Source organism: Colletotrichum gloeosporioides, assembly GCF_011800055.1.
Source record: "Colletotrichum gloeosporioides strain Lc1 chromosome Unknown consensus_42, whole genome shotgun sequence".
NCBI lineage: Eukaryota > Fungi > Ascomycota > Sordariomycetes > Glomerellales > Glomerellaceae > Colletotrichum > Colletotrichum gloeosporioides.
In genome coordinates, this window is record NW_025544687.1 from 155473 (window position 1) to 183439 (window position 27967).

At 55.4% G+C, this 27967-nt stretch overlaps 10 protein-coding genes across 10 annotated transcripts; 5 read left to right on the forward strand and 5 right to left on the reverse strand.

Moving 5' to 3' along the window:
* Nucleotides 1-2048: 2048 nt before the first annotated feature.
* On the forward strand, nt 2049-4014 carry GCG54_00002808 (RNA-binding post-transcriptional regulator cip2; the record flags this gene model as incomplete). The annotated part of the gene is made up of 3 exons (XM_045402891.1): nt 2049-2417; nt 2476-3910; nt 3965-4014. Coding segments are annotated over 3 exons (1854 nt in total), but the record flags the coding sequence as incomplete, so codon positions are not given.
* A 2230-nt stretch (nt 4015-6244) lies between these two features.
* Nucleotides 6245-6838, forward strand: GCG54_00002809 (uncharacterized protein; the record flags this gene model as incomplete). Its single annotated transcript, XM_045402892.1, has 1 exon — nt 6245-6838. One exon carries the CDS (start codon nt 6245-6247, stop codon nt 6836-6838), a length of 594 nt encoding a protein of 197 aa, XP_045264623.1.
* Nucleotides 6839-7402: 564 nt separating this feature from the next.
* On the reverse strand, nt 7403-8236 carry GCG54_00002810 (Histone H2A.Z; the record flags this gene model as incomplete). Its single annotated transcript, XM_045402893.1, has 3 exons — nt 7403-7591; nt 7668-7934; nt 8132-8236. The coding sequence occupies 3 exons, from the start codon at nt 8234-8236 to the stop codon at nt 7403-7405; spliced, it is 561 nt and encodes a 186-aa protein (XP_045264624.1).
* Nucleotides 8237-12464: 4228 nt separating this feature from the next.
* GCG54_00002811 (uncharacterized protein) lies at nt 12465-14442 on the forward strand (the record flags this gene model as incomplete). The annotated part of the gene is made up of 2 exons (XM_045402894.1): nt 12465-13910; nt 13963-14442. 2 exons carry the CDS (start codon nt 12465-12467, stop codon nt 14440-14442), a joined length of 1926 nt encoding a protein of 641 aa, XP_045264625.1.
* A 353-nt stretch (nt 14443-14795) lies between these two features.
* GCG54_00002812 (Actin gamma) lies at nt 14796-15906 on the reverse strand (the record flags this gene model as incomplete). Its single annotated transcript, XM_045402895.1, has 3 exons — nt 14796-15026; nt 15078-15639; nt 15686-15906. 3 exons carry the CDS (start codon nt 15904-15906, stop codon nt 14796-14798), a joined length of 1014 nt encoding a protein of 337 aa, XP_045264626.1.
* An 812-nt stretch (nt 15907-16718) lies between these two features.
* Nucleotides 16719-18986, reverse strand: GCG54_00002813 (Double-strand break repair protein mus-23; the record flags this gene model as incomplete). Its single annotated transcript, XM_045402896.1, has 4 exons — nt 16719-17599; nt 17650-18739; nt 18795-18922; nt 18971-18986. 4 exons carry the CDS (start codon nt 18984-18986, stop codon nt 16719-16721), a joined length of 2115 nt encoding a protein of 704 aa, XP_045264627.1.
* An 809-nt stretch (nt 18987-19795) lies between these two features.
* GCG54_00002814 (uncharacterized protein) lies at nt 19796-20417 on the forward strand (the record flags this gene model as incomplete). The annotated part of the gene is made up of 2 exons (XM_045402897.1): nt 19796-19899; nt 19955-20417. 2 exons carry the CDS (start codon nt 19796-19798, stop codon nt 20415-20417), a joined length of 567 nt encoding a protein of 188 aa, XP_045264628.1.
* Nucleotides 20418-21018: 601 nt separating this feature from the next.
* On the forward strand, nt 21019-22548 carry GCG54_00002815 (Monoamine oxidase N; the record flags this gene model as incomplete). Its single annotated transcript, XM_045402898.1, has 2 exons — nt 21019-21094; nt 21140-22548. 2 exons carry the CDS (start codon nt 21019-21021, stop codon nt 22546-22548), a joined length of 1485 nt encoding a protein of 494 aa, XP_045264629.1.
* Nucleotides 22549-22635: 87 nt separating this feature from the next.
* Nucleotides 22636-24618, reverse strand: GCG54_00002816 (uncharacterized protein; the record flags this gene model as incomplete). The annotated part of the gene is made up of 1 exon (XM_045402899.1): nt 22636-24618. The coding sequence occupies one exon, from the start codon at nt 24616-24618 to the stop codon at nt 22636-22638; it is 1983 nt and encodes a 660-aa protein (XP_045264630.1).
* Nucleotides 24619-25133: 515 nt separating this feature from the next.
* On the reverse strand, nt 25134-27151 carry GCG54_00002817 (Kinesin-like protein KIN-13B; the record flags this gene model as incomplete). Its single annotated transcript, XM_045402900.1, has 4 exons — nt 25134-25778; nt 25828-26498; nt 26558-26822; nt 26876-27151. The coding sequence occupies 4 exons, from the start codon at nt 27149-27151 to the stop codon at nt 25134-25136; spliced, it is 1857 nt and encodes a 618-aa protein (XP_045264631.1).
* Between the last annotated feature and the right edge of the window lie 816 nt (nt 27152-27967).

Below are 27967 nucleotides of genomic sequence, written 5' to 3' on the forward strand. Positions count from 1 at the left end.
GTGCTTCTGATACCTCATCAAGGGTACCTGAGGTGGCTACCTTGGTCTGCACAGACTGGACGGGAGTCAGTTCCTCTGGGATAGCTGTCGGCGGGAGTGACACGCACACGCACACGCCTCAGATCGCCTTTCGCACAAGCATAGATACCGTGCTATCGACTAGTATTCGTAGATGGAAGGAAGATACCTTGGTAGGTCCCGCTGCCAGTGCTGCCACGGGCTGTCGTTCCTGTCCATGCACGCTGTAAGAGATGGATGCTCTAGGCCTTCTATCCATCTAGCTGCTCTGCCCTGCGCCGTTGACACACCTGTCTACCTGACTGGGTCTCCTAAGGGTGACATTCTGTTAATTCCATGACAGGGCATGGCCGAGGTGAGGTGATGGATGCTGGACATGGACCGCCCGCATTCGTAAGGCCCAGCACCTACTGTACCTCTCTTACCGCTGTATTTCTGCTGCCTTGTGCTGGACAGCGGGCAGCCCAGGGCAGTCACCTCAGTCATCCAAGCCAGGCAGTTCCGGCCCTGGCCCCCGAGCTCCCTGGGCCCCCCTCCCCTCCCCTCCCCTCTACTATGCAGTACTTACCTAGCAGTGGAGGTTCCATTGCTCTGATGAAGATGAAGAAGAAGCCCTTGTCATTCTCAGCGAAAGTGTCCTTTCTTTCCTTCCATTTCCCTTCCGTAGCCCCCCCGCCCCGTCCTTCTGTCTGCCAAAAGCCCACCGTCTTTCTCGCCATACCCTGTCTTACCCGTCCGCATCCCAAATGATCCCTCCCTCCCCCTCCCCTGGCTGACCTTCCATGGGGATTGGATTTGGGGCCTGTCCTGCCTGTCTCCCGGGGCCCTCTTCGTCTTCTCTTCGCCTTCTGCCGTTGCCACACCCCTTCTTCTGGACCCCCGTTGGCTGGCCCGTTCAAGGTGGGCCCCCAGTCATCAGCTGCGTCCGCTGTCCACTCTTGTTCCATCGTCGTGGGTGAGGGAACCATAGTACTGCCGTTAAAAAAAATAAAAAAAAAAGCTCCCCTTTTTAGCCTCCTCACTCCAGCTTCTTTTTTTTCGCTGCAACAATTTTTCCCTCTCCTGCTGCCCTTTCCCTTTCCCTCATTAACCTCCCTCCCCTCCCTCCTCTCATCCTCGACATCTTATTGAGCATTTTCAGCCTCAACAACGGGCGTCATCACTGCCTGTCCTAATCACCACGCCCACAACATCCTCTTCCCCCCTCCCTCTCTCCCCCTTCCCCCCCCCATCCGAAAAGGTGCACCACCCTTGGGGATCGCGTGTCTGCGACTGCGACTTTGCTACTGCGACTAGTCTCTCACTTGCTGGCACTGGCAACCGGCACTGACTGCCAAACACAAAAAAAACCTGCGCTGCGTCTTCGGCGGAGAAACGAGCGAGCGAGAAGAGGGACCAAGAAAAGAAAAAAAAAAGCACCAGCCCGACTGCGCCCGTCCCGCAGCAGTAGCAGCCCAGCCCGCCACATACCACACTTCCAAATCCCTCCCACGCCCTCCTGTGTGTGTGCCTTTACTTCCGTCGCCCACGCCCCTACATAACATCCGCCACGGCATTTTGTTCTGGTCCAGTTCTGTCCCATCACAGCGTGCGACTGTCGGCTACTTGCATCTTCCCATTTTTTGAGACCCAACTCTTGGGGGGCCCTTTTTTACCCACGAACAAGAGCGACCCGAACGGATCGAAAACGAACGGCCGCCGCCGCCGCCCTGAAGAACCTTGTTGCGACTTGGAGGCCATTTTTTTTTCTCTCTTCCTCTTGTTGCATCAAACGGCGTCTATCCGGTGATCCCCAACCTGCGTCACCAGACGAACCAAGGAAAGGGAAAGAAAAAGGAGACCAAGAGGACGACGACGACCATACCTCGTCCCCTCCACGTCACTTTTCTCGCTTGCGGGCTCTGCATCTGCTGCCGCCCCTAGCCCTCCTGCGCCCTCCCTCCACTTCCGCAATTTTCTCCCTTTCCACTCCCAACGGTACGAGCCGGTTGCTGGATCTCACCCCAGTAACTGCCAACCACGGGGACTAGAGCTCCATCACGACAACAATGAGCCAGCAACACGACATGTATCTCGACTACTCAACCCCCGCCAATCGCTCCCCGAGCTCATCGAGGGGCTACGGCGGCAGCTTCCAGTCCGGCTTGTCCCTGCCCCGCCAGGCACAGCGCCCCTTCGACAACGGCCTGGGCTCTTCAGCCCTCTTCCCCTCCGACCGTCTCGGCTACAACCCCAGAGCGATGGATCAGATGTCTGCCAACGGAGTGCCGGGAGGATACATGCTGGACAACAACCAGGCGGCCTGGAGTTACAACGCCGGCGGTGTCGCGACTGTCAACGGTGCCATCAACGGTGCCAACAGGCAGAGGAGCGTGAACCGTCGTGCCGCTCTTCCTACAGTAAGTTTCATCAATCACGGCCGCTCCATCTGTGCCGACGTAATCTGACAATGCGTAGAATTGGACCGATCAGGGCCTTGGTATGCAGAACTCGTACGGCTCCAGCCTCAACGGCGGTATGTCCAACGGCCTGCGTTACGACGGCCACGCCGATATGCGACCCAGCTCGCAGACCGAGGAGCAGCTCATTCCCACCGCGATTGTAATCAAGAACATTCCCTTCGCCGTTCGCAAGGAGACTCTCGCTGCCGTCATGATGGACATGCACCTTCCTCAACCCTATGCATTCAACTACCACTTCGACAATGGCGTCTTCCGTGGCTTGGCTTTTGCCAACTTCCAGTCGCCCGAGGATACCAAGATTGTCATTGAGGCCATGAACGGCATGGAGGTGCACGGCCGGAAGCTCAGGGTCGAGTACAAGAAGATGCTGCCCGAGGCCGAGCGCGAGCGCATCGAGCGTGAAAAGAGGGAGCGACGCGGTCAGCTCGAGGAGCAGCACCGCGCCCCCATGCTGCACCAGCAGCCTTCTCTCCAGACGTTGAACAGCATGTCCAGCAACAGCAACCGCAGTGCGCTCGGTACGTCGCCTCTCACGAGCCATACGGTGTCGCACGCTAACGTTGCGACAGGAGACGTGAACCTGAACGACCCTGAGACGCTCGAGTTCTACACCGAGCTCACTCTGTTCAAGCGTGACAGCAGCCGGGAGATCCTCATCTTCCCTGCTTCCGTCTCCCCCGAACAGCGTCGCCAGATTCACATCTTGGCTCACAACATGGGACTCGAGCACAACTCCATTGGAGAGGCGGATTCGCGACAGATCCACATTCTCAAGCGTCCTCAGCCGTCACCCACAACCCAGAACCACCTGCCTGCTGTTGGGCTGGACTATCACAAGAAGGGCCTGAGCAGAGCGGCCACGTTTGACTTCGCCGCTGATCGGGAGGCTCGCAGCGCAAGCACCAACTACTCCCATGCCATCGGCCGCCAGGGCCCGACCCTTGAGCTTCCCGGCAGCCCAGATGGCAGCGGCCTGGCCAACCTGCGTGCCGCCAAGAGCTTCGCCGACCTGCGATCATTCAGCCCCAGCCCGTCTGCGTCTTCTTCGAGCTACCTGACGGCCATGAATGGCATCGGCAACATCCCCCAGTCTGGCAATCCTGGTGCTCGCTTCGGCGACTACAACGGCGGTGTCAACCAGGCCGGCGCTCTCGCGACCCCTAACCTCACCCCTACTTCCGGCACAGTCGGCACCCCTGGAACCGACAGCAGCCTGCTCAGCTCCCTCGGTGGCTTGAACCTGGGATCCTACGACGCCTCGGCTCACACGCAGGCGCGCAGCACGCCCGGTGCTATCGGCAGCCAGCGTCCTGGCGCCAACGGCTCGAGCCGCAACGCTCCCGACAGACAGCCCCGGGGCCCTGAGTGGGAGCCCTCCGCCGGATTCAACGGACGCAACCGCTCCAACGGCCATATGCAGCGTGGTAGCGGTGAGTTTTTCTGCCCGTGATGCTTGACACGAGCTCGAGGCTAAACAGCAGCAGACTCCTCCGACAACGCTCCCCGTGCTGGCAGCGCGTCTCGATTCCACTAGACAAGAACCCTAATTTCCTCGCCGAGACTGCCACGACAACCACTACAATGAGGACACGATTCATGACTCGCGACGTATAGACCACTACAAACGACTTTCGACGAGTTCACCCAGCCCCCCCACAGCTCGGTTACCGGCAACCCTGTGTTATTCATGCCATTTGTTGTCTTTCATTATGGTCACTCTCCCACCCATACTGCTTATAATGATGATTTGTTGGACACGAGCCTTTGGCAGCGTCATGATGTTTCGCTCGGCCGTCTCGGATTTGGTGGATAGAAGATTCCTACGTCGCGGCGGCATCCTTCGTTGGATTCACGTCACCTGCCCGGCAACGGAAACCTCAGCTCATCGTTGTTTTCACGACCAGAGAAGGATGAACGGAAAAGAAACCTGGATACAAGAAAAAAAAACACTTGATATGGGCAACCATTTCGACATGGCACGGCGCCCATGGCGGTCCCCTATACCCCTCTCCCTGTTTCCCCGCCATACCTCCTTTCATGGCGCGCGGAAGCATATGAACCACCTTTGACGATGAATACGCTGTTACGACCTTTTTATGTCTAGATAGCTGTACCAGCATGCTCGACAAAAACCGTTTTTTGGATGACGAGACCATGCTTCGGCGACCATGACTATACCCACCTAATATCGCGGTCCGGCATCATTTTCACACACCATTGACGACTGAGGATGGATGTTTCAAGCCTCTCATGGGCTCATCTCACGGCCAAGTTTTTCGATTGAGCCTCTACCCAAAGCACCAAAAACCCAGGAGCGGGTCATTGAAGAAAAGAAAAAAAGTTTGATCTGATTCTTGGCGTTGTTTCTTCTCATATTTGGCATTTTCTGTTTTCAATTTCGGGTCCCATTTTTCCCCCATCGATCTTCTCTCGGACTTGACTGAGCCTCCCAGCCTGAGCCTGGCTCTTATGGGATGGCACTCTGATAGAAAGTTTGATTGGGAAATTGGCGTTGAGGCTGCATTGGGGCTGCTTGGTCGTGTTCTATTTACTCGGGTCTTTATAGGGACCTTGTTAGAGTTTGCTGCTTTTTGTTATTTCCGTCGGATCTTTTTGATATGCATTTGCGAGCATCGAGGTTGGATGACAGGACGAGATCAGTGGATGATCATTTGTCGATGTCTTTGGAAGACACATGGGAGAGATGAGATGGCAGAAATGCGAGGACGGCCAGACCTGTTTTGTAATGTGCATTGGCACAGAGCGAGAGAGATAATACGATGACAAGAGGATGATTGTATGGAGAGCCGCACACACTGGGCCGCTGTGCCGTTTTGCGCGTTGTCAAATATACTGCGTTTGATTTCATATCTGAGGTCCTAGTCATAAGTGAATGAATGAATGTGTATGCTGCTTTTCTGGAAACGAAGCTGTCTCATTGATGATATGTGGCTGACTGGTCCGAGTACTCGGCCGCCGTACTTCGAACTCACGGCGTTTTGTTAGACGTGGACCTTCTCTCGGCCCCCAAAACGCATCAATGTTCAACCACACAAAGATTCTGTCTTTGAACCGGGCACGTTTCGCACCACCTCGGCGGTAAGGAACGCCTTTGATGAACCAATGTGTCGGAGCCTAGGTCGGAAGAAATCCATGCTGTGTTCTGATCGGGCGAGGATGAGATGTGAGAACTCGTTGGGTTAAATAGATGTTTGGTCTTTCTCATCCTGCCATGGACTCTGGACGACGACAAGCGGGTTTGGTTTGATCGTTCGGTTTGTTCGACAGTCACTGGACGTGTATGACGCTCATCCCATTTGGGAGGACTCATTCACCTACCTGTCAGGCTCGGGAGTGAACAACATCTTCATCTTCTTGATAATCGATGCTTGGTACTTCTACGTCATCTTCTTGAGCGAAGTTCTGCTGCCAACGACCACCTCACTAGATCAAAGCTCTGCCAATATCCAGATCTCCCCGCTCCAATGACGATACCGCCACTTCTCCAGCATCATCCCGTCGGGCGGAACGGTATGCCAACGAGAACAACCCTTCCAGATGGGACTCTCCTCCAGCGACGAGACTCAACGGCCATCTCACCGACGAGCTCCCAAGACAGCATCAACACCGCCCGCTCTTCCTCGTCGTCACCGTTGCCGCCGCCGCCGCCGCCGACACCCCAGGCCTGGATCTGGCGCTGCCACATCTGCAACGCAACCTTTCGCCTCTCCTGCACCCGCCGGTGCCTCCACTGCGGGCACGTAATGTGCACCACCCCGCCTCCGCCCCAGCCAAGCAGCAACAGCAGCAGCCGTCGCAGAAGCAGAGCCGGGCCCTGCGCCATGGAGTTTGACTACGAGCGCTGGGCCGCGTGGGGCGACTGGCGTCGGCTCTGTCGCACAGCAGAGGAGGACACCTTACGGCAAGAGACAAACCCGTCCTGGGGCGAGCGGGAATCGCAGCGTAAGACGCGGCTATACGACCGCGTGGGAAGCTGTCGGGACGACTGCGACTATCCCTCCGAATGTCACCACCTCAGGTCGGAGATGCGGCAGCGGTTCACGGTGGTAGACAGTGGTGAGGTGTCGCCGATTAGCCCGCCATCCATGGAGGAGGCTGCGAGGTCGATTTTGGGAATGGGTGTCGAGGAAGCGGACTGCATTTTCGCGGCGGCGGATTATCTGGAGAGCAGGTTTGCCGAGGCTCGTCGAGGCGAAATCTCAGGATTGGGGTTTGACGTATACGCAGACGCGCCTGAGAGAGAGGAGTGGGAGGAGTGGTGGGATGACGACAGTGGGTACGGAGCGGCTTCCGAAGACGAAGACGTTGACATGGTGTATGAGGATATTCGCGGATAGTTGTCAGGAGAGACGCAGTAGAATAGCAGCAGTCACACCGAGTTTGCAATCATGAGTGTGCACCCCATTACAATTTTTATTCGTCTACCTAAGCCCATCAGCCAGTGCCATATCCGCGTGCCTTCTTAGGAACCGAAACAGGAACCTTGAATTGTTGTACATGTGAGTGCCAGATTCGGGGCGCATCTGCGCGGGCCCCGGGTGAGTGTGCGTGTGTGTGCAGGTGCCCTTCATTCCTTGGGAACGAGGCGCTCTCGGCTCCTCTACGGCCCCGTCAAGCATCGTAGCCCATTATACGTCGAGTGCAAAAACACCAGCACGAGACGCTGTGTCGCGTGTGCCTCGTCTTGCGAGACGTTATTCAGAGCACATTTTTCTCCAACAGTGTCGTTCCTGACCAGGATAAGGAAAGCCAGAAACAGCATCCCTTCAAACTAACCTCACCCCAAACTACCAGGAAAAACAATAAGACAACCGGGAATATCAACAGTTTGCAAGAGACATTGGAGTGAGCAGGGTGGGAGTTATGACAACTCTTTGCCTCGGTGCTTCGTCTCCCATCTCTTAGGCCTCGAGGGCCTTGGCCTTCTTCTTCTGCTCAACCTTGAGCAAAAGCGCGCGGTTGATGTGTGGCAGAACACCACCGAAAGCGATGGTGGCGCGAATCAGGGTGTCGAGCTCCTCGTCTCCGCGGATGGCGAGCTGGAGATGGCGGGGCGTAATACGCTTGACCTTCAGGTCCTTGGCGGCGTTCTGTCACGGTGTTAGTTTGCACGTTAGGCAGACGCCGCGATGAGTCAACGCGGGGCGTCGGTAAGGATGCACTTACGCCCGCAAGCTCGAGAACTTCAGCAGTCAGGTATTCGAGGACGGCCGTAACGTAGACCGCTGCCTTGGCACCAACGCGCATCTTGTTTTGCGTGTTGGCCTTCAAGAAACGCTTGACACGACCGCAGGGGAACTGCAATTTTTTATTCTGATCAGCAGGCTGCGCAGCCAGAATGATGGCCAGATGCGCCATCCGGGTTTGCGCCGTCGAGTCTGAGCTCCCGAAGTATCGTGCACGCGACCAGCACCCGTATCTAACATGCCGTCTCTGCATGGGTGACGGACGGCGCGCAGCAGAAGTTGATGGCAGAGGGCGCAGTATGATCGAGAGCGACGGATGAAAGAGGCGGTTGTCGTGGATTGAGGTTGGGACGCGTCGGAAAGGAGTGGTCGGTCGATGATCGATATCGGGGCCCAGAATCGACGTGCAAAGGCGGCGCATCATCATCAGGTCGCAAAACTTACCTGCAGCCCAGCGCGGGCAGAGTGGCTCTGCTGCTTCTTGGGGGCCTCGGCGGTGGCCTTGCCTCCAGACGTCTTTCCGCCAGACTTTCCCTTGCCGCCAGCCATTGTTTATAGTGATGCGAGTGATGCGCGAAAAGATCCGACAGGGTTTTCAAAAGTGAACAAAATCGATGATTCGATCAAAGCGGGGATGCGCGAATCGAAAGCAATGTTGGAAAAAGAAGAGCTCTACTCGAAGAAGCTGTCTCGGGTGGTGGTTGAAGATGGAGGGGTTGTCGAGAGAAGCTTTGGTGGAGGTGGATGGAGGTGGCAGAAATTTAGCAGAAGGCTGACCGTGATTGTTGTTGTTCGTCGGTGACGGCAGGACTTGGAAGGACAGGGGGGGCGAATGGGAGCGGAGGGCGAGTGGTGAGTGGGAGGGAGCTTTTCGGTGGGTGCTGCTACGGTGCGGTGCAGAGGTGCGGGTGCGTTGCGGGTGCGGGTGCTGCAGGAAACTCGCAGGGCACCTTCTTCAGGTTCGAGTTCGAGTCGGTGTGGTTGGTGCCCGAGTGCCTTTTTTTTTTTGTCGGTTTCTCCTGCTGCAGTCCAGTCGTGCTTCGGGTGCTAATCTGTCTCTGTGGTTTTGTAGACGTCCACGGCAAGGCAAAGCGAGGCGAGGCGAGGCCAGTGCTTCCTGCGACGGTCCAGCTGGTGGTGTCTCGTTGCCTTCCCGTCTGCTGCTGCTGGTAGTGCTTCGTCCTTGCTGAACCATGGAAGCCTGCCTGCCTGGCTGGTGCTCCTCCCCGTGTAAGGTACGGTGGGCAGAGTTTGCTTGGGAGTTTGCTGAGCTTTCGTGTTTCGGTCCTCTGATTGGCTGCTGGGAGCTGAGCTGTGGATGGCTATGTTATGGCGCTAGCGGCAAGTGCCCAGACTTCCTTGACAGAATGTTATTGCCGGAATGCAACGGCACCCGAAGTAAACCCGGTCCGTTGCACACCACACAACACAATGGCCGAGGTGGACACTGCGGGCAGAGGCGTGGAGGCTGATGGGAGTGCGGGTGATGGTGGTGAGCCGCATGGAAGACGCTGCCACTTGCAGTGTCTCCAAGATGCGGCTTTGCCAACCGCAACTCGCTGAGTTGACGAAGTCGCAGCAGACAATAAGAGAAGGGCTCGTTCAGCTCGAACAAGCCAGGCAGAAGCAAGGAGAGGACACAGCCGTCGAGAGACACATACCTTGACCTACCTTGAAGGTGAGGCTCTGCGGCGGATGCCAGCAGCAGCCCTCGCCTCAGCCCGCTGCATTGGCGCGAGACGGCGAAAAGAGTCTCAGAGAGTAGAGTGGATGGTGTCTGCATCAGTCTGCAACCATATGCAGCCCGCCTCGGGTCGAGGACGTGAGTGTTGCCATCTCGACAGTGATGTTGCTGAGGCTGGCCTTGATGTCGACGCAAAACGCAGACCAAGGCAAGCGTCCCGCACGAGGCTGGTGGTGTGGCGCCCGTCACATGATGTGGCTTGACTCCCTGTCGTCTTATGTAAGTGCCCAAGAACACGGGCCGTTCGGATGACTCCACGCTTTTGCCGGCAACCCCAGGCTCCCAAGGCTCCCAAGGCTCCCAAGCCAATCTGGGCTCGGCAGTCACGGGCAACACTGGATCTTGGTCTCCTTGCAAAGCCGGAGCCCGGGCAGGTGCCATGTCCTTGTTCCTGGAAGTCCAGCAGCTGCGGCCAAGTGCCAAGTGACATCTCCCCCTCCTCCAGTGCAGTGCATCGCCGCCCCCCATTTCTTTTCCCCTCCAGTGTCCCCTCCCGTCAATCAATTCCGTCCCCTCTTCCTAGCTTGACTTTGAATGCGCATCATCACGCGCTGCCGATCGAGTTCGAAACTTTGCCCAACCTAGATTGAGTCAGCTGATGGCGCGGACCGACCGCAGCAAAGACGACGATGGAACCCTCACCTCTCACCTCACCAGCCGTTGCCTGTCGAATGGTTGGCTGGTCGACCTCTGCCTTGGCTCTACCACATCGCGGGCCAACATGTGATCTCATCAGTCATCAACTTATAGTCATTCTGGCGAAGCTCTCCTATGCACCGGTTACATCGCGTCGTGCTGAGTCGATTTTGGAAACAAAAACACAATTTAGCCAAGCTATACAAACTCCTCTTTGCCCAGACAACCTCGTGTGATACGCAGCCGCCGCGTCGGCTCACAAAGCTTGATTGATAGCTGCCACAGCATGTCCACACCAGGCACAGCCAGCCCTTCCGCGATCCGGAGTGCTGGAGGCCGCGCTCTCCGTATCATTGGTCCTGGTCAAGCAGCAGCAGCAGCGACAGGACGCTTCTTCCGGGAGCTTCAACGTCGCTGTCTGCTGACAAGCTTGCGGGAATGGAAGGCAAAGGACACATGGGAATGCGGGGATGGCTTCTTGCGCGTTCGGTGGCCGACTACTCGCTGCCCAGCAAGCTGGACACTGGTGTTGACAAGCTCACTTGAAACGTTCCTTGACGACAGCCGGGATGGCTTGGCCAATGCGAGCCACCACTGCAGTCTGCCATGGTGTGCAATGGCCTCCAACAGCCCTAGCTAGACGGGCAGTGGCCAGCAACAAGCAGCCAAAAGTTGCTAAAGATGGACATGGAGATGCTTGGCCACGTTTTGATGCCGCCTGAGGCTGATCTGAGCACCCTCAAAGTGGTGCACCATGCAGGAAGGCCTCCTGGCTTGGCGTTGCCTCTACTGGCGTGGACTCTTAAGACCAGAACAGTCTCGTCGTCTTTGGTCTTGGGTTGAAGGGCTGCCTGCTGTGGACTTGACATGAGATGGTTGACATGACCAGTGTGCATCCATCTACTTCCTTCCACCACTATCACACGCAACTGACTCTGACGGGAGAACCTTGCTGAACCAACACTGAAGGCACGCTTGAATCAAGCAAGCGGTATTTTGGCTGTGTGGTCTTTTTATCTACCTACCAAAGCTTCTGCCCTCTCCTTATTTTATTATTTTCTCCAACTCCTCCACCTCCTCCTCCGTTCGTTCCAGGAACAGGAACAGGAACCAAGCAGCCACCAGCCAACAAGCGTCCCCTCGACCCTGACGCTTGTTGTTGACGCCCAAACACACTGACGCCGGACGGGAAGCTCACACGGGCACAACCCCACCTCGAAGCCGCGAGCAACGACCCACGTGGTACCTCAGCCGCCACGGCGTCGTCATACGATTGGCGGGTATCGTGCATGTCACACCGCTGGCTCCCTCTCTCGTCTCCTCTGCTCCCCTTCTCCTCCCTCGCGGGCAACCAAGACGCACTACCACCACTTGGGCGGTCCCAACCCCCTTGCGATCGCTGCGTGGCGGTTGCTCATTCCAGCCCGTTCGTTGCAAACTTGCAGGCCGCCCCTAAAAAGGTGAGACCACTTTCGAGAAGACTGGACGCGAGTGTGCGTTTGTGTGCTTGCTGTGCTTTTGCGGTCTGGTCTGCCCCTCGCCCGACTCCCCAGTCCCCCCATCAACTTTGGCTGGCATACATACATCCGAACCGAAGCGAACGGAATCCCCAAAAAACCAAGGGGACAATCGACAGAAACCCTGCTTTACGTCGAATGAGGCCTGTCGGGAGGCACACGGGTTGCTTGACCTGACCTGACCTGACCTGACCACAGCGCACACCAAGTTGTTGTGGAAGAAGAAAGCAAAAAGGTCCCTGTCATCGGTCTGGGCGGGCTACCACATCACCATCGATCATCACCGATCATCCGTCTCCTCCGCCGTCCGTCTCCTCCGCAAGGGCGCTTCTTCTTGTTCTTCCCTACCTTATTACTACGTCTCCTTTTCCACCCTTCCCCTCCCTTACCTTACACTTCCGCTTTCTCTTGAACCAGAATCATGTCCTGCCGGTTTACAGCCACCGAGGCTGCCTTTGCAGACGTGGGCTAAGACCAACCAACAAGCAAGCCAACACAAGACGCTACGCAGAGAAGAGACAAACCCACCTTACACAACGCAATACACCTTACACACACGGCATCGCACCTCCTCATACGCATAAGCAGGCACATGCGCATACGCATCCTCAGTATTTTACACTCTTGTCAACCTCACACCACAGTCGACATCGCCCCAACTTTCGCCTAGGATTCCCGGTGCGGATTGGAAGCCCGTTTCACATCGGCTTCTCTGCAGCACGCCGGGTTCCAGCAAGTTTCAACCGTCCGTGACGAGGGAATCCCCGGTCGCCCAACCGCCCGCACCAGATCAGATCTGCCCTTCAAACCGTCCCGTTCACGGCAGCAGACTCCCGTGAGCAAACCATCCAGACATTCGCAGTCCCGTGCCGGGCGCACTATGGATGCCTTCGAGGTAGTCCGCTCTTTCGGCAGAGGCATCAATCGCGCTGCCCGCGGCGTGCGCAACAAGGTGCGCCGTGACGGACAACCATCATCATCTGAAAGCTCCCCCACCTCGTCGGCCCCATCTCTGTCCGCTTCATCCACCAGCGCCGAGGAACCGCACCACGCACCGACCGGCCAGCAGCCCGATCTCGAGGCTCAGATTCCTCCTCCAGTTCAGACGGCCTCTTCTCAAAACCACTACGAGGCCGTCCCGCTGGCTTCACCGCCGCCTTTCACACCTACCACACCGCACCACCAGCCAGCATCACCTCCACCTCACACGGCAGCTCACTCGCAGCATGTGCTCCCAACTCTTACCCTTACCCTGGGTCCCTCAGCCCAAGCCCCCACTCACGATGCATCTGATCACTCGCATCCACCTCAGTCTGCCGGGTCTACCGTCTCGGCCATGTCAAATGCCCAGACATTGAACAACAGCAATACTCATATCCAGACTCTCAATGTACCGGCAGACCTGTCGCAGCCCGTGTCGCCGCTGTCACCACTGCCTCCAGCGATTATACACTCGCCAGCTTCGCCCTCATTCATCCCGTCTGCCATCTCGTTTGCGCCCCAAGTCCACCCGAACTCACCCGTTCCTCAGCCTCTCAACCTATCGGCAGGACCCTCACCCTCCGGTCAATACCTCCCATCGCCACTGAACTCTCCGCTACCGCTGGATCTTGAGCGATCTTCGCGATCGCTTCACACCAGAGAAAAGGATGCCGTATCCCTCCGATCCCAGAGCGCCCGGCCCCGCACGTCCCGCTCCCGGCGCGACTCAGTCATTGAAAAAGTGGCCTCCCTCGACCCCCGGCTGTCCCGTCGGCGCTCACGGATCCTCGGGCCCAAGACGGGCAACAGTCTGATGGACTTGCCCCCGGAGCTGCAGCTTCTCATCATCGACCACCTCGAGTTTGGAGAACTGGAAAACCTGCGCCGCACGTGTCGCTTTTACCGTAACTTCCTCACCAAACAAACTATCCGCGACCTTTTTGGCGAGCAATTTCGCCTGGCTCTGCTTGCCCACTGCTATGTCTGCCTCAAGTACGACCCCACCCGTGGCAGTTTGCTATGGGCCGATTACAACCACCCGCGCTATCCGCTTGCCAGCAAGTGTGTCGACTGCGCCTATCAAAAGAACGAACTTTCTGTTGGAAAGAAGGTTGCTCTGGGAAACTACGCCAGCGTGTGGATCTGCCGATGGTGCGGTTATCCCGTTACTAATGCATCCGCGCCGAACCAGCCGGAGTTCCACAAGGGCTGCTACGAGCACTACAACAACGTGCTCTTGGTTTACTTTGTATTGGGATGGATCCAGCTATGCCTTGGCGTCGTCGCCGGCGCTCTCTGCTGGAGATATTTCAAGGACAAAGTATTGGTTCTAGCGCCCTCTATTGTGAGTGTCACGGCCTTCCTAGATTTTGAAACGCTCTCGTTAACACTCGTAGGTCAACTTTATTCTACTATGGTGGTGCTTGGCGCTCCTCATCACGAGAGGAGAGCACAAGCGCACATATCACCTATCTCTGATCCTCGAAGCCGCGATTCTCGGGCTCTGGTGCATGCCTCTTTACGTCTTCATTAACCTCAACGAGGAAAATTTCAAGGGCCTCGAGGATAGGCGCGTCACCGTCACCTTAGTCTTTGTCGTCCTTAACATGTTCTTCCGCCTGCTCAACGTGCTGGGCAACCTCATTCTCGCGTGCGAATGGCGACACTTTGCCAGAAACAAACCCCGCTCCACGCCCATCACGAAGGCGCTCAGCTTCGTCCTCGCGGGACTCGTATATTGGACCTATCCCCAGAGCATCGAGCAGGAATACCCCGCACAGTACCATTTCTTCAACACCGGCCGCCGGCGTATCAAACGCATCCTCGCCGAGCGGAACCACCAGCGACAACAGCAGCAACTTACGATGATGATTTAGACGAAACAAAAGGAAAGAATGGTGGGCTTGGCGGATATCGGGAGTTTCACACCGGAAAGGCGCATCGATATCGAATGAGTTTCATACAAGAAGCGTAATGGGTGGCGTGCTTTGGACGGAAAGACTCTTTCTCATTTTATTTTTCACCAGGGATATCGACGGGCTCAACACGGCGTAGGAAACTGACTCGGGGGAAGGAAGCGTGCTTGAATTTTCCTTTCCCTTGTTAACGATACCTACACCCACAGCAGCCTGTCGGATCTCACAGCACGACACCGGCGCTGGTAATGAAACGATGCAGCATGATACGATGCGCCTCAGCAGTTTGAGACGAATTGAAAGAAAGAATTTATTTAGAGACATTTCCTGTTGACCACCTCAGGACCCGTCTCGTCGTACTCCTCTCTAGAAATACACATGTCTTTGAACGTGGAAAGCTGGCTGACGACGGATCCCCCTATCCAAGCGGAGTAAATTCTGTTGCGCGGTGAAATGACGTTAACCTCCGTGTCTTTCGGAAGCATCTTCCCCATCTCCTTCTTAAGCCGCTCGCCGTAGCCTGGTATCATGGTGTTTCCACCCGCCTACATCTACGTCAGCGATTCCCCCACCAGCGCCTCGATGCGCACACTCACCAGCAACACATTTCTCAACAGCGTGCCTCCCAACTCCTCCCCCGCTTTCACCACACTCGAACAAACCCCGTGGTAGAACTCGGGCACATCGAGACCTAAGATGGCGTGGTTGAACATCACCTCGCCCGCCATCATCTCCACCGGCCGCCCAGGCACCACGCTCTTCCCGTCCGGCAGCGTCCACCTCTTCTCGTCGTCGGGCGCGCGCAGGGTCCACTCGACGTACTCCTTTTCAAAGTCCATCGCCACGCGCACGCGCTCGAATTTGGCCAGCCGGACAAAGTCGTCGGCGGCGCCGTTGGAGGGGAAGTGGACGTGCTCGTCGGCGCGGAGCGTGTGCGCGAGCCAGTCGTCCACCGCCTGGCCCGCGACCTCGCAGCGCCGGGCGAGGGCGTGGAGCGGGGCGAAGTCGCGGACCGGGAGGATCGAGGTCGCGGTGTGGCCTGAGTCGACCACGAGCGCCGTCGGCAGGTTGGCGGCGTAGGAGGACAGGAGGGCGGGGGTTGTGGTGAAGTATGAGGGGGCGTGGAGGCTTTCAAAGACGTAGGTTGTTTGGCGGAGGCTGAGGCGTGTTAGACGTCCCAAGGGGTGGGGGGCTGTTTTGGTACCGTTGGTCCTTGGGAGCGTGGACTCCCGGCTCGGTCATAACTACCGTGTGCGATGAAGGGTTGGCGCCGATTTCTCTGTAGGTATGTCTCCATATTTTGTCCATGTCGTCCCATGTCTGGATGATGCCGTATGGATCGAGAGGACGACGGATACGCTGGAGTCCCGGGATGGGGGGATCCGGGTTGACCGCATGGCCAATGTTGTAGATCGACTTACTCATATTAGTCCTTTCGAAATTGAAATGGAATGTACTTCGACCTACTTGCCATTCATTAGCATTAAGCTGCACGTCTAATGGTGACCTCGTGGGATATTGAATGACGCTGGCTGATACATGTCAGACGTGAAGTCAACAGAGACATGTTGCCATGGACAAGGTACGAAATATGGTTGAAGGATGTTGATCGCCTCCGAACCCAGCCTTGATGAAGCCAGACCTAGCAAGAGTCAGAACCTGCCCTCAAATATGCGAGCTCTCGGAATCGCACAAACCCATTATCTATTACGACCGCCGGTACGCTCATTCTGCAAAAGAGGTGTAGTCAATCGATGTAAGACCGAGCTGAACCTTGCTCGAGGGGAATCCTCGGGTTTATATGCGCCAAGATCTAAGCTTCCACTCCCTGCTGAGTTTGTGCCGCCTGACAGCGGAGGCTAGGCGTTCATGCAGGCGCCCACAACAGGTTTGTTTGCTACATTGTTGCGCTTGGTTCAAGCTGACAAGCGAAAAAAGAAAAGTTGGGCAATCAGAATTAGACCCTTACGTCAGGCTTGAAAATAAGAAAGTTTGCGCATGCTTTGGGATCATCGGGCGGTTTGTACGCAGACTTACATCTCACAACGTCAGTGTGGAAGGAAATGCCAGTCGTCTCGTAAGCGTGGTATCTTGGTTCTTCTTAATCATGAGGCGAGTCAAAGCAAAACGCCGCTCCCTGACTCCGTCTGACTAGCTAAACATCATGAACTTTTCAGGGTCTATTACACATGCTTTGTAGCTCTGTAGGGGCAAGGGGTCTCGCTCTAGCGCATTTCTCATCTCCGTCGGGAGCGGGTGGTTGGGGCAGGCTCAAAAGCGTCGTCCTCGGAAATCTCATCGTCACTAATCTCTACTGCCTTCTGCGAAGCGGCAGCCTGAGAAAAGTTGAGTTTCGTCTGGCGCGTCGTCTTGGGCGCTGCGCGTGCCGGTTGCGATCTCTTACCGCGCGTGGGGGCGGGTACTTCCTCAAAGTCATCATCGTCCATCACCACATCCTCTTCCTCTTCATCTTCCTCCTCAAACAAGGGCTTCTTGCGGCCTCTGGCAGGTGCCTTCTTTGCCGGCGCCGCCTTCTTCGCCGGGGCCTTCTTCGGTGCAGCAGCTTTTGTGGTACGAGCGGCCCCCCCTCGCTTTGCAGGTTGACGGGCAACTGGCTCATCTTCCAGGTCCATCATGTCGTCGTCGTCGTCCTGTGTCTGCGCCCGTCTCGATCTCGCCTTAGCCGTAGCGGGCTCTGAGACCGTCTCTGTCTCAATGACGCCAGGCTGGTCTTCCCAATGACCATCCATATCAGAATCCCAGTCGTCTGGCTTGGGCTTGAGTTTCCGCTTCGAACGCTCCTTCAACAGTCCCTTGGAGAACTGCTCCTCAAGCTTGGATCTGTACATCTCCATGTGCTTGTCATAGTCCTCGTCGTCGGAGTCGAGGCTAAGCATTTGCTTGACCTGGCCAGCCAGTGACTCGCTAACGAACTCTTCCATTGCGTGCTTGTCGTCTTTGTTGACGAACTGGTTGACAGCGTCTCCAAAAGGAGCCGTAGGCAAAATCTTCAGGGACTGCGCCGCTAGGAACTCTTGAACCAGGGCCTCCACTTTGATTGTGTCTAATCCTAGGGCTTCTTCCAGCATCTCGGGGATATCTGTCTCGGCGTTGCGTTCTTTGGAATGTCAGCTTGTTTCTGGTGGTGGGTGGGTAAAGTACACTTACTGGAGGCACCGGCCTTCTTCCGGTGGAAGTAGACGACGTCATTGGTGTTGGCAACCTTGCCAATAAATCGGTTGGAAAATCGTTGCGGGTTCTCGCAGTCGTATTTACCACCCTCCGGGGCGGTGTACTCCACCTTGAGACGGATCAAAGGCAACGGAGGTTCTTCCTCTTCGTCCTCCTGTATGGCAGCCCAATCCTCGTTCGCCTCCTGAATCATCTCCTCCACGACCACCATAAGTCTCTTGGTGAGTTCTTGACGGTTGTCCTTTTTGGCGTGCAAACCCTTAAAGCGCGAATCACTGGAGAGGACGATCTCCCTTGTGATGAAAGGACGGACGGTTTTGAGGGGAACTTTCTCCACCTTGAACTCCTTTCCAGATACATTCAGGATGGCGACGTGCTTCGGGACGGCCTCGCCTGGTACTAGCGACGTGGCGACGGAAGAGCCAGGCTGCATGACATGGAAGCCAGTTTCGGGATTCTGCGAGGGATCGATGAGGCACTCGTGCTCGTGGCCCCAGACAACAAGATCCAACCAGTTGGGCAGGACGGTCTCGGGGAGGTATGAGGTGGCGGTGTGGGCGTGGTGGTTTTGGTGTACGGTAAGAAGGTTGAACCAGTCCCCCTCCTGGATATCCGGGCGATACCACTTGACCTTGTTGTCTCTGAAGGTACGGAACATGCGCTCGTCGCGCACGTTGCTCAGTCCGTAGAGGGCCAGCTTGGTTTGACCCTTCTGCAGCATGACTGGTTTCGCCTCGATATTGTCGGCCTCTGCGATACGACCAAAGTAGTTGACGAGACCGGCGACCTGGAGAAGGTCCAGAGAGCAGTAGTGACCCTCGCCGCTTGGGTCGTCGTGGTTGCCGTGGATGGAGAAGACGGGAATGGAGATGTTGATGTCAGGGTCTTCGTAGTTGACGTTGGGGAATGCGCCCTCGAATACTTCGTTCGCGTCGCTGAGGAACTCGAGTTCGCAAGGTTTCATGCCGAGGCAGTTCTTTCGCAGACTGCGCATGACCTGGTACATGGACTTTCGCGAAGGCTTGTTGTCGTGGAACAGGTCACCGCCGAGGAGGACCATGTCGACCTGCGACACAGGTTAGCGGGCCGAGTCTCGGTAGTAGTAAGGCAAGCTTGCGTACATCTTGAGCCTTGGCAATGTTCAGAATCTCGTCGAACGTCTTCCAGCTGTCGTCTTTTCGGATCGGATCGCGCTCTTCGTAGCCGACATGGTTGTCTGTCGCAACCAGGATGCGGATGGTGTCCGCCTCTGCATGGGGTCAGCAAACGGCTGTGAGGGGCCACCAGTAGAGCATACCTGTGAATTCGGGCATCTTGTCGAGCAGACCGGCGGCCAGTCTTGTCGATTGAGAGCCTGCTTAGCGATGCTGGGAAGAGCTGTGAGACGACGAAGGTGTGGTCGCAAAACAGCAGCACCTTGACGGAGCGGCTTAAGTGGTCGTCGCGTGGAGCAACTCAGAGCGCGCCACAGCAGCAGGCAGCGACGCGAAACTGCCCCAAGCTGCAACTCGCAGGCACGTGTGGTGGGGAGCTCCCAGGTGGCTCGTGCACTGAAGCAGGCGGGGTGCTGCCTAGGTAGCTGCTGAACCAGACCCTCTAAGGTGACCTGGATACCTTACCTTTCTTTACCTGGAGGTACCTTACTGAAGGGATAGAGCCACGAACCTCCTCCACTCGGCTTCTTTCCAGAGCCTTTTACTAACCATACCTAGGTAGATGCACGTCACGCCGATCTTGCCTGGAAACTGGAAAGGCGAGCCTGTAGAAGCAAGTCCACTTTGGTACTCAACGAAACCACTGCGGTAAAACGCTTTGCAACAGCGGGAAGGGGTCCTGATACTGCCGCTGGCCGACAGGGGGCGTGTTAGCCATCTCTTCACCGAGTCCCTCATGAATACTTTCGTAAACATCATTCTCTTCCTTTATGAGACTTCTTCACATCGACACATCACTTAAAAATCGAGAATCATCAGCTACTTTGTCATGCGACCAAAGCCAGTGGCTGTTCTAAGATCTGACGGGTTGATCTTTTCCCCGCATCTTCATCCCGACCTTAAATACCGGCAGCATCCAGTGCCCAATGCCGAGCCCCTCTTGTTGAACCTCGTCCCAATACGCTGCAATGAACAAGACAGATAGTGCCACCGTCCTCGACCTTTCTGCATGGCCTACGGCCGAGAAATTCGTCTCTCGATGCCGAGAATTCCTAAGTGAAGTGCAGGACTTGTAAGCCACCCCGACACCCGCCGCTTAGACGTCAAGAACTAAAGCTTTATGCTAGGACACCGGGGAAAGATCTAGAAGAGAGACTGAACAGAGAATATGGCCCGGGAAATCGGTTTTATGAAGACTTCTGTACCTATATAAAGCAGGGCCTAGTGGAGGGTTGGGTGGCCCAGACGGAGATCGACGGGCCAAAGTACCGGCGTGGCAAGATAGCTCTCCCCTCAGAGGAAACGCGATACTTTAGTATCACGACTGTCTACATGGAGAGTGAGGAAGAGTACACCGGGCAGTACCATGCTCATCCTTACGGGGAGATCAACTGCGTTATTCAGCTCGACGCCGCCGCCGAGCTGAAGGGCATGCAAGGTTGGCAGGGCGCAGGCTGGACGTCGCCAGGTCCCGGAACGCATCACTATCCCGAGGTCAGAAAGGGGGCTCTGGTTGCGTTGTTCTTCCTTCCAGCTGGGCGTATCTCGTACAATGCTACGCCAGGCATGCCCCAGCCGTTGTCTACGTGACGTTCGCCAACACATAGCTTAGGAGCTTGAGACGAATCATCAGACTAGCTGTAGATATCGAAATACAGCGGACAGTGGCTTAGTGCGTAGAAATCATGACCGACTAAGGCGGACATATCTCCCACACGAATCTCCGTCATCTGATGCCACTGCGGTCTTTCGGAGGCCGGTCATACCGCTAGATGCAACGCCTTGACACCTCGCCTCCGCTACAGCCACACGTTGAGTTAAGCTCTTTTGACATGGGATGGGGGACATCTCCCCCAACATGCTTAAAAGATTATCGTGGTGAGCCGCAAGATTGACTCCAAAAGGGGCGCGTCCCGCGTGGGAGCCGACAACTATGCAACGGGGACGTCACGGGCAGACGCTACCGAGGCCGTGGCGATGCGAAGTTCGAGTGCTTGGACATTATTGACGGCATGCGCAGATAGAAAAATCATACGTTCTAGTGTTCTTGAGGACACTGCTGATGTATTTAAACTGAACGACCAGCCGGTAGTCTGGGAAGATAACTTACGCATTATAGGTTTGCTCAACTTCCTTGGTCATATCACTGAATATCAGACCATTCAACCATCTTCATCAGCTTCTCACCAGAATGATCGACAAGACTGCCGAAATGCCTCGCTCTCGCGATGGGTTTGTCTGGACCCCCCAATCTGGGTTCTCATATGGTGCGTGCACCGGAGTCTCGCTATTCTCCCACTAACACAGGTCAGGTCTTCGCACACCAGCAGTTGTCTCATCTACTCCAGAAAGCGAATTATTCGACAAATACGATGTAATCGTTATTGGAGCCGGTTTCGCAGGCTTATCAGCGGCCCGCGATCTTGCCCTAGCTGGCAAGAGTGTCTTGCTCGTCGAAGCTCGCGATCGCATTGGTGGTCGCACGTGGACCGCATACAGCGAAAGGGGAGAGTCGTACGAGATGGGCGGGACTTGGATCCACTGGCAACAACCACACGTCTTTGCTGAGGTTCAGCGATACGGTCTCGATGATTTCATTGAAACCAATGCTGTCCCGGAGGGATGCACCATCTATTCCAAAGCAAACGCCATTGATCCGGTTGTCTCACGAAGCTCACAAGAGGCGGACAAGACTCTCGCCAAGATTGAGATGCTCATGGCTAGACTTCTGGATGTCGATGGGAAAGGTGGCCGCACCGTTATCCCTTTCCCATTCGATACACGGAGCAGCATGCGGAACAACACGCTGTATTCGCAAATCGATGAGCTTAGCATCAAGGATAGAGTTGCCCAGATGATGGACTTATCACAAGAGGAACGGATCATGATCGAAGCCCACGCGTCTTCTTTCTTCGGAATACCCTCGAACGACGCGGCATTTTCGGCGGTGCTCTATACGTATGCTCTTTGCGGCTTCGATCCGAAGACAACCGAAGATGCAATCATGAGGTACAAGCTCAGCAAGGGCACAACATCACTGGCCCTGGCTATCCTAGACGATTTCAGGGGTCATCGGATCTTCTCATCGCTGGTCAAATCCATCTCTCAAAAGGATGAGCCGTATGGCGTGAGTGTGACGCTGGGGTCTGGGAAGCAGTTCTACTCTAAAGCCGTCATCACAACCATCCCGATGAACGTCCTCTCGAGAACCGAGTTCAACCCGCCATTGTCTCTCTTGCGCCAAGCTGCGTTCAAGGAAGGCGTCGTGCCGACCAAGATGGGAAAGCTTCTTGCCACGACTTCGACAAGTCTTCCCAGCGGTTATAACATCATATGCGACGGCGGAAGCTTGCCTTTTGCCAGTGCTTTCGCCGACGGCACGAGGAACGGTGAGCCACTGCTCACATTCCTCACCCATCCTGGACACAAGCTGGACTCTGATGAGGAGAAATTGCGCCTTATTGAGACGTTGCATCCACAAGGACTGACACTTACGTCTGCCAGAGCTCACCTGTGGTCAGAGGATCCTCTTGCTGGGGGGATCATGCCTGTGAGGAAGGCTGGGTTCCTCAGAAAGTATTATGAAGAGGCTCACAGGCCGCATGGCAGAGTCTATTTCTGTGGTTCCGACTTTGCTGACGGGTGGCGAGGATTTATCTCGGGTGCTTTCGAAAGCTCTTATCGTGTTACAAGGGAGGTTTTGCAGCATTTGAACGAGTAAATGCCTTCTTTTCAGATTCCCAACCCAGATACAAGGGGCAAGAGACTGGTGTCCAATATAAGTAGTGAGTATTCAATGTTTTTTACTCTACAATCGAAATGCATTCCCAATTTCTGGAAGCTGCACTACATCCACCGAGACACGAGCCAGGTTCATAATCTTTGTGTATGGTGTTTTGAGATCACCTTCACGTTGTGATGTCACCCGCAGACCAACAATGAAGGTACCTGGGGTATTGTAGGCAAACGCGGTATTTACATGGACTTTTGAGCTTGGAACGCCGAGGTGACCATATGTGAATCGCCCTTTTCCGAAAAAGTCCCACTCTACAAAGACCACCTTTCCAGCCCCAGGAGGGACTTCAATGGTGGCCTGGAAGTTGACGACCTGTCCAACCCTTGCTTCAAACTTTTCTTTGCCTTCAACGGTCAAGCTGACGGTGGGCTGGATGCCCCCTCGCTCATGTGCGGCTGAAGGTATCTGTATCGAGTTGTCCTCGCCCACTTCGTAAGACGTAGGATTCGGCGGCTGAACCCCCTTCTCGACCCAGGCACTCAAGTCTCGCAGTGCTTGCTGAATCATTCCGCGATACGGCACTACTAGTGACTTTCGATTGTCTTTGGGTCCTTCATAGTCATGGTCGGAATTCTCGTTGAACCATAGTCGGTAGTTGCTGTCGAACTGATCGCCCAGAGCTTGCTTGACTTGACCCCTGTACCAGTCGGCGTGCCAAGGAAACGCATCGCTGTCGGCGAGGTTTTGGACAACAATAATTTTGCCCTTGATATGACCGTCGTGAGCCGACTGCGAGGCACCTTCCGCGAGACGTGCAGAGACATCCACTGTCCGTCTGGGGTATATCAAAGATCCCTTGGGTCCACGCAGATGGTCAAATCCGTAGAAACCAGGCCGCTCAGGGACTTGATACCGGTAATAGGCCCGCATTGCCAGCGACCGGCTGTTATCGATGTTGAGTTTGGTTCCTCTGGTGAGACACTTGAGAAGAGAAGTGTCGTTTTGACCTACACGTTTGAGGTCGAATGTAGCTATCTTGGTGATGATGTTGAAGGTCCCCGTCAAGCTACCAAGAGCGGCGTTGTCCGAGGAATAGACTGTGAAGTCGTACCAGTATTCGTCAAAAGAAGCTCTTGAGGAGGGCATAGTTTCCACGTGAATTTTGATGGGAACCCCTGCCAAATCAACAGTGACATGTCGGACGGTGGCTTCAAAGCTGACCCTCGCCCTCCTGAAGATGTCCCCGAGGGGACTCAGCTCGGTGCCTAGGTACCCTGGTTTAGACCAAAAATCGTTCGCATAGGTTGGATCTAACATATTGACGATGGGATTCGTTAACAGAGCTAATGTTGATGCATCTGTTGCTGCCGCAAAGTCCTCGAAGGTGCTGAGTGGGATCCCGAGTTTTGTCACCTCATCAAGGACATCTTTCTCGACAGAGTCTAGAAGAGCATAGACATCGCCGCTGCCACCGGGTTTCAATGCTTTATGAATATCGCCAGCCTTCTCCCGGAGAACTAATCCAGCCATCGCTCTGATTGAGGGGTTGTTGGGGGCAGAAATCGGCACCGCCTGGACGAAAGGAACAGCCCCGTCCCAGATACCCCTGGATCGCTCCATGGCACCAATGGCTTGAAAAGAGCCGCCACTTCCACCGTAGATGTAGCCGTAAATGCGACGCAAAGGTTCATCATAGTAACTTCTGGCGATTATCCTCGAAAGCTCAGCAGCGGCAGCCTCAGCCTCGAAGCCACGGGCGCCAGTAACTTGGACGGCATACGCATGGCTGGCTAATGCGAAGCCAATGGTGTCGGGAGTGGCGTGTTCTGACTGAGTTGGGAATACAAGCTGAAAGAATCTCCCATCCCAGGACTCTTTCGGGGGAAAGTAGAAGTTGAAGCGGATACGCGTATTCTCGAAATGCCCAGCGATTTGAACATGAGCTGCCGGTGAGGTATGGTGAGACTCACGGTCGATGACGGGACAGCTGTAGATCGGGTCGATAGAATCTTTGGTCATTATATTTTCGGGTTCGCAGTCAGATATCTGGTCCATGGTTGTTGATGTTTTCAAGAAGTGATTCAAAGGTTGCGAATACGACAATACGAGGGGGTTAGGAAGCGCTCCGGTGACGGGTCCTGAGAAAGCTCAATCGCCGCTGGTGATGCGCAATATCTTGAATTAATAAATAACCAATTACTGCAATGCAATGAGAATAAGAGGACATGTCGGATTATATACGAGAGAAAATGGCAAAAGCGTATCGAAGTCAAGGGAATCGCTGCGGCGCTGCCTCCGTGTCTTCCGCGTAACATTCTCGTATGCAATACGAGAATGTCTTGGGCGACGCCTGCGGAAGTTTTGGTCTTCGTTTCGAAGCTGCTCACCAAATGAAAACCGAGACTTTTGATACTTATTTCAATTTCGCAACATCAAAATTGCTATGCCAAGTTGCAGCGCCGGTACTGCGTCGAGGTAAGAAGTGGTCTCCATAGGCGGAAAGGCAGCTTCTATTGCTACAACTTCTGTTTATGACTTTTGTATGATTGGACTTTGTTTGTATCCATCATTTAGAGGGTTACATGACAATATCTCGTCGCCGAGTCGTACTCCAGCAACACCTCAGCCTCCATTTGTTCGACATCTACAACCACCTGACGCCACATGCTGATCTCGTAGGAGTCAGCCATGAACCCGGGAAGAACCATGGAACACAGGTACTTCGTGCCCTTTGGCTCCTGTCCGTCGGCCATCTCTCCATTCACCTGGCTGCCGTCAAGGTCTCGTGCGTTGGGCCCCGCGGCCAGCTGGGGGCACAGGATGACAACCATATTCAAACCGGGCAGGGTACCCGAGAAACCAGCAGGCGGGTTCCAACGAACGACCATGCCGGGACGGATGCGCTCTTTGAAAGGCAGCTTTGCAGCACTTGAGTCGAGGTCAGCACTAGAAGCAAGCTTCTGGTTCCTCGAAATGGTTTCCTCAGCCTTGGTCGGCGGCGCCTCTTCACCAGCTATGCCAACCTTCTTAGCGGACGACTTCTGAGAGTCAATGTGAAGACGCCAAAACTTTGCTTGGAAAGCGCGGGCTTGATCCGGCGTTACATCCGGAGTCTTGAGGCAGCGAGTGAGGAATTCTGGAGTGGGAAGACGGAGGAGTTGCGCGCCCGTCTCAGATGGTGCAAGAAGGTCGCTCGAAATGGCAGGAGCCCCGGACTGCTGAATATTAAAATGCTGCGACCAAGGACAGAGAGGGACTGCTCACATTTTCACCGATCCATTTCTTCAGCTGATTGTTGTTCCATGTAAAGGGCACATCCGAGTCATACGGCCAAGGCTTAGCCTTGGGCAAGAGGACCCTTAACATCTCGGCGTACTTGAGCGTGTTCTTGCCGGCGGGACAGTCCGGGAGACATGGGTTGACACATGCCATGACCACGGTCTTGCAGCTCCGACGGCTGGTGGGATCAAAGACGTGCTTGAGGATCTTGGTGAGGGAGCTCTGGCGGAAGGGAATGTGTGTTGGCTTCTTAGGCTTCCCCGTCAAGGATGCTGCATCCACTGTCGCTCTGCCGCGAATGCAATCCTTCAGGACGGACAGACTGGTGTTGATCTCGCGAGCTTCCTTCATGCGGTCGGCTGTGTGGTTAGCCCTGTCTCTAGCAGCTTCCGAACCGGCCAGGTCGATGAGGTACAGCAGCCCGTCTTCGGCAGCGGGCATGGCGGGATTCTCGATGCGCATGCGACAGATTGCGTGAGATCGAGACGATGCATCGTTCTTCTCGGTCGCTGCTGTCCGTCGGTAAGTCGCCGCTTTCTCGATCAGATCGAGCAGGGTGCTTGCTTCGGTCACCTCAAACTCCTGCGCACCCGCCAGCTGGGTGACACCGAAAGAGTCTTCCAGGACGGAAATAGGCTTGCGTGAATTGAGTAGATCTGGGGATGTCATGTTTAGTGGTGATCGACCTGCTGCTGTGAATGAAAGAGGCCCTTACCAAAGGCACGATTGCCTGCCAGCTCGATGATGCAGGCGTACACCTTGCGTTCGCCATCGAGGTTTTCTCGCGTCAGAGACTGAGCGACCAGCTTCTCGATGGCGCTGACGGTGAAGGTCTTGCCCGAACCCGTCTGGCCGTAGGCGAACATGGTACTAACACCGCCGCTCCAGGCCCATGGGACGAGGGGTTCCACCAAATCTTGGTAGATCTTCTCGGACGTATCTTCCGGCCCATATGCGCGGTCCAAGGCAACCGACGTTGTCTGCTTCCATTAGTATTGCTGCTCAAACTGTAGGAGAGTTCATTGCTTCTGACGATCAGAGTAGGAGGGCCAAGAGGCTTGATGTGCTTTCGGATCTGGTGGATATCGACAGCTCCGTCTGTGTTGTCGCGCGTAAAGACACCACGAATGAGACCGGCAGAGACCTCGTCTTCAAGCATGGGCCGGAGCCGGGCGGCAACAATCATGTCCGGGTTCGGTGTGGTATTCGGATCATCGGGGCGGGCCAGGTCTTCCTTGGCCGCTTTGGCCGCGAAGGCCTCAACGGAGGCCTGGAACCATGGGGTGTGCTTGGTGTGGTACTCGTCCATGATTCGGGAAGAAAAACCAGACAAAAGTGGTACTGATGCGGACTCCTGTGTCTGGGTTCATTCTCTGCTTCGTCTGCAAAGCGACGCGGTCTTGTATTTGAAAGAAATTCTCCCCGTCAGCGAGATGCCGTGAAGCAGGAGCGCTGAACGGGGACGGGGACGGGGACGGGGACGGGGCCCACCTCAGGTAGCTGCAGCGGTCGTGTTCTTGCCTCTTCCGGCATGATACGGCGCTGGGCGGGGGTACCTCCACATCCAAAATACAGCGAGCGAGTCGAGTTTGTTACCCGTGGACCGCTGTATGGAGGTCCCTCTATGCGCCGTGCATACCGACATCCATGACATGAACAGAAATCACACACGGTTGTCGTCAAATGGATGCCTAGCCAGTCCACCAGGCAACTAGACAGACATTTTGAAGTCGCGGTGAAACGGAATCTTCGTCGAGGCCGCAAAGGGTAGGTAGTTATCCACCAAACGTGTTGCCCGCTTCATGCGAGAAGCGCAGTTGATAGGTGCCTGGACACCGCCGACAGGGATGTTGATAACCATGCATTCGGCGCCAATCTACTGGGACACGCCGCTAAAGTGCTGAGGTGACTACGGTGCACTATTAGGGTAGATCCGCTAACCGCTAGTTTTAGGGTTCTACAGACGAAAGTTAGGCTGACTTAACCCCACACCTTATTCAAATTAATTAACGCGGGTCGAAGTTAACCTGATTTTGACCCTGTAATTACGCGCAATTATAGGCGAATAATTATAATTACACCTAAAGCTATTCCTATCCTAAAGTAGTAATTATAAGCTTATAGC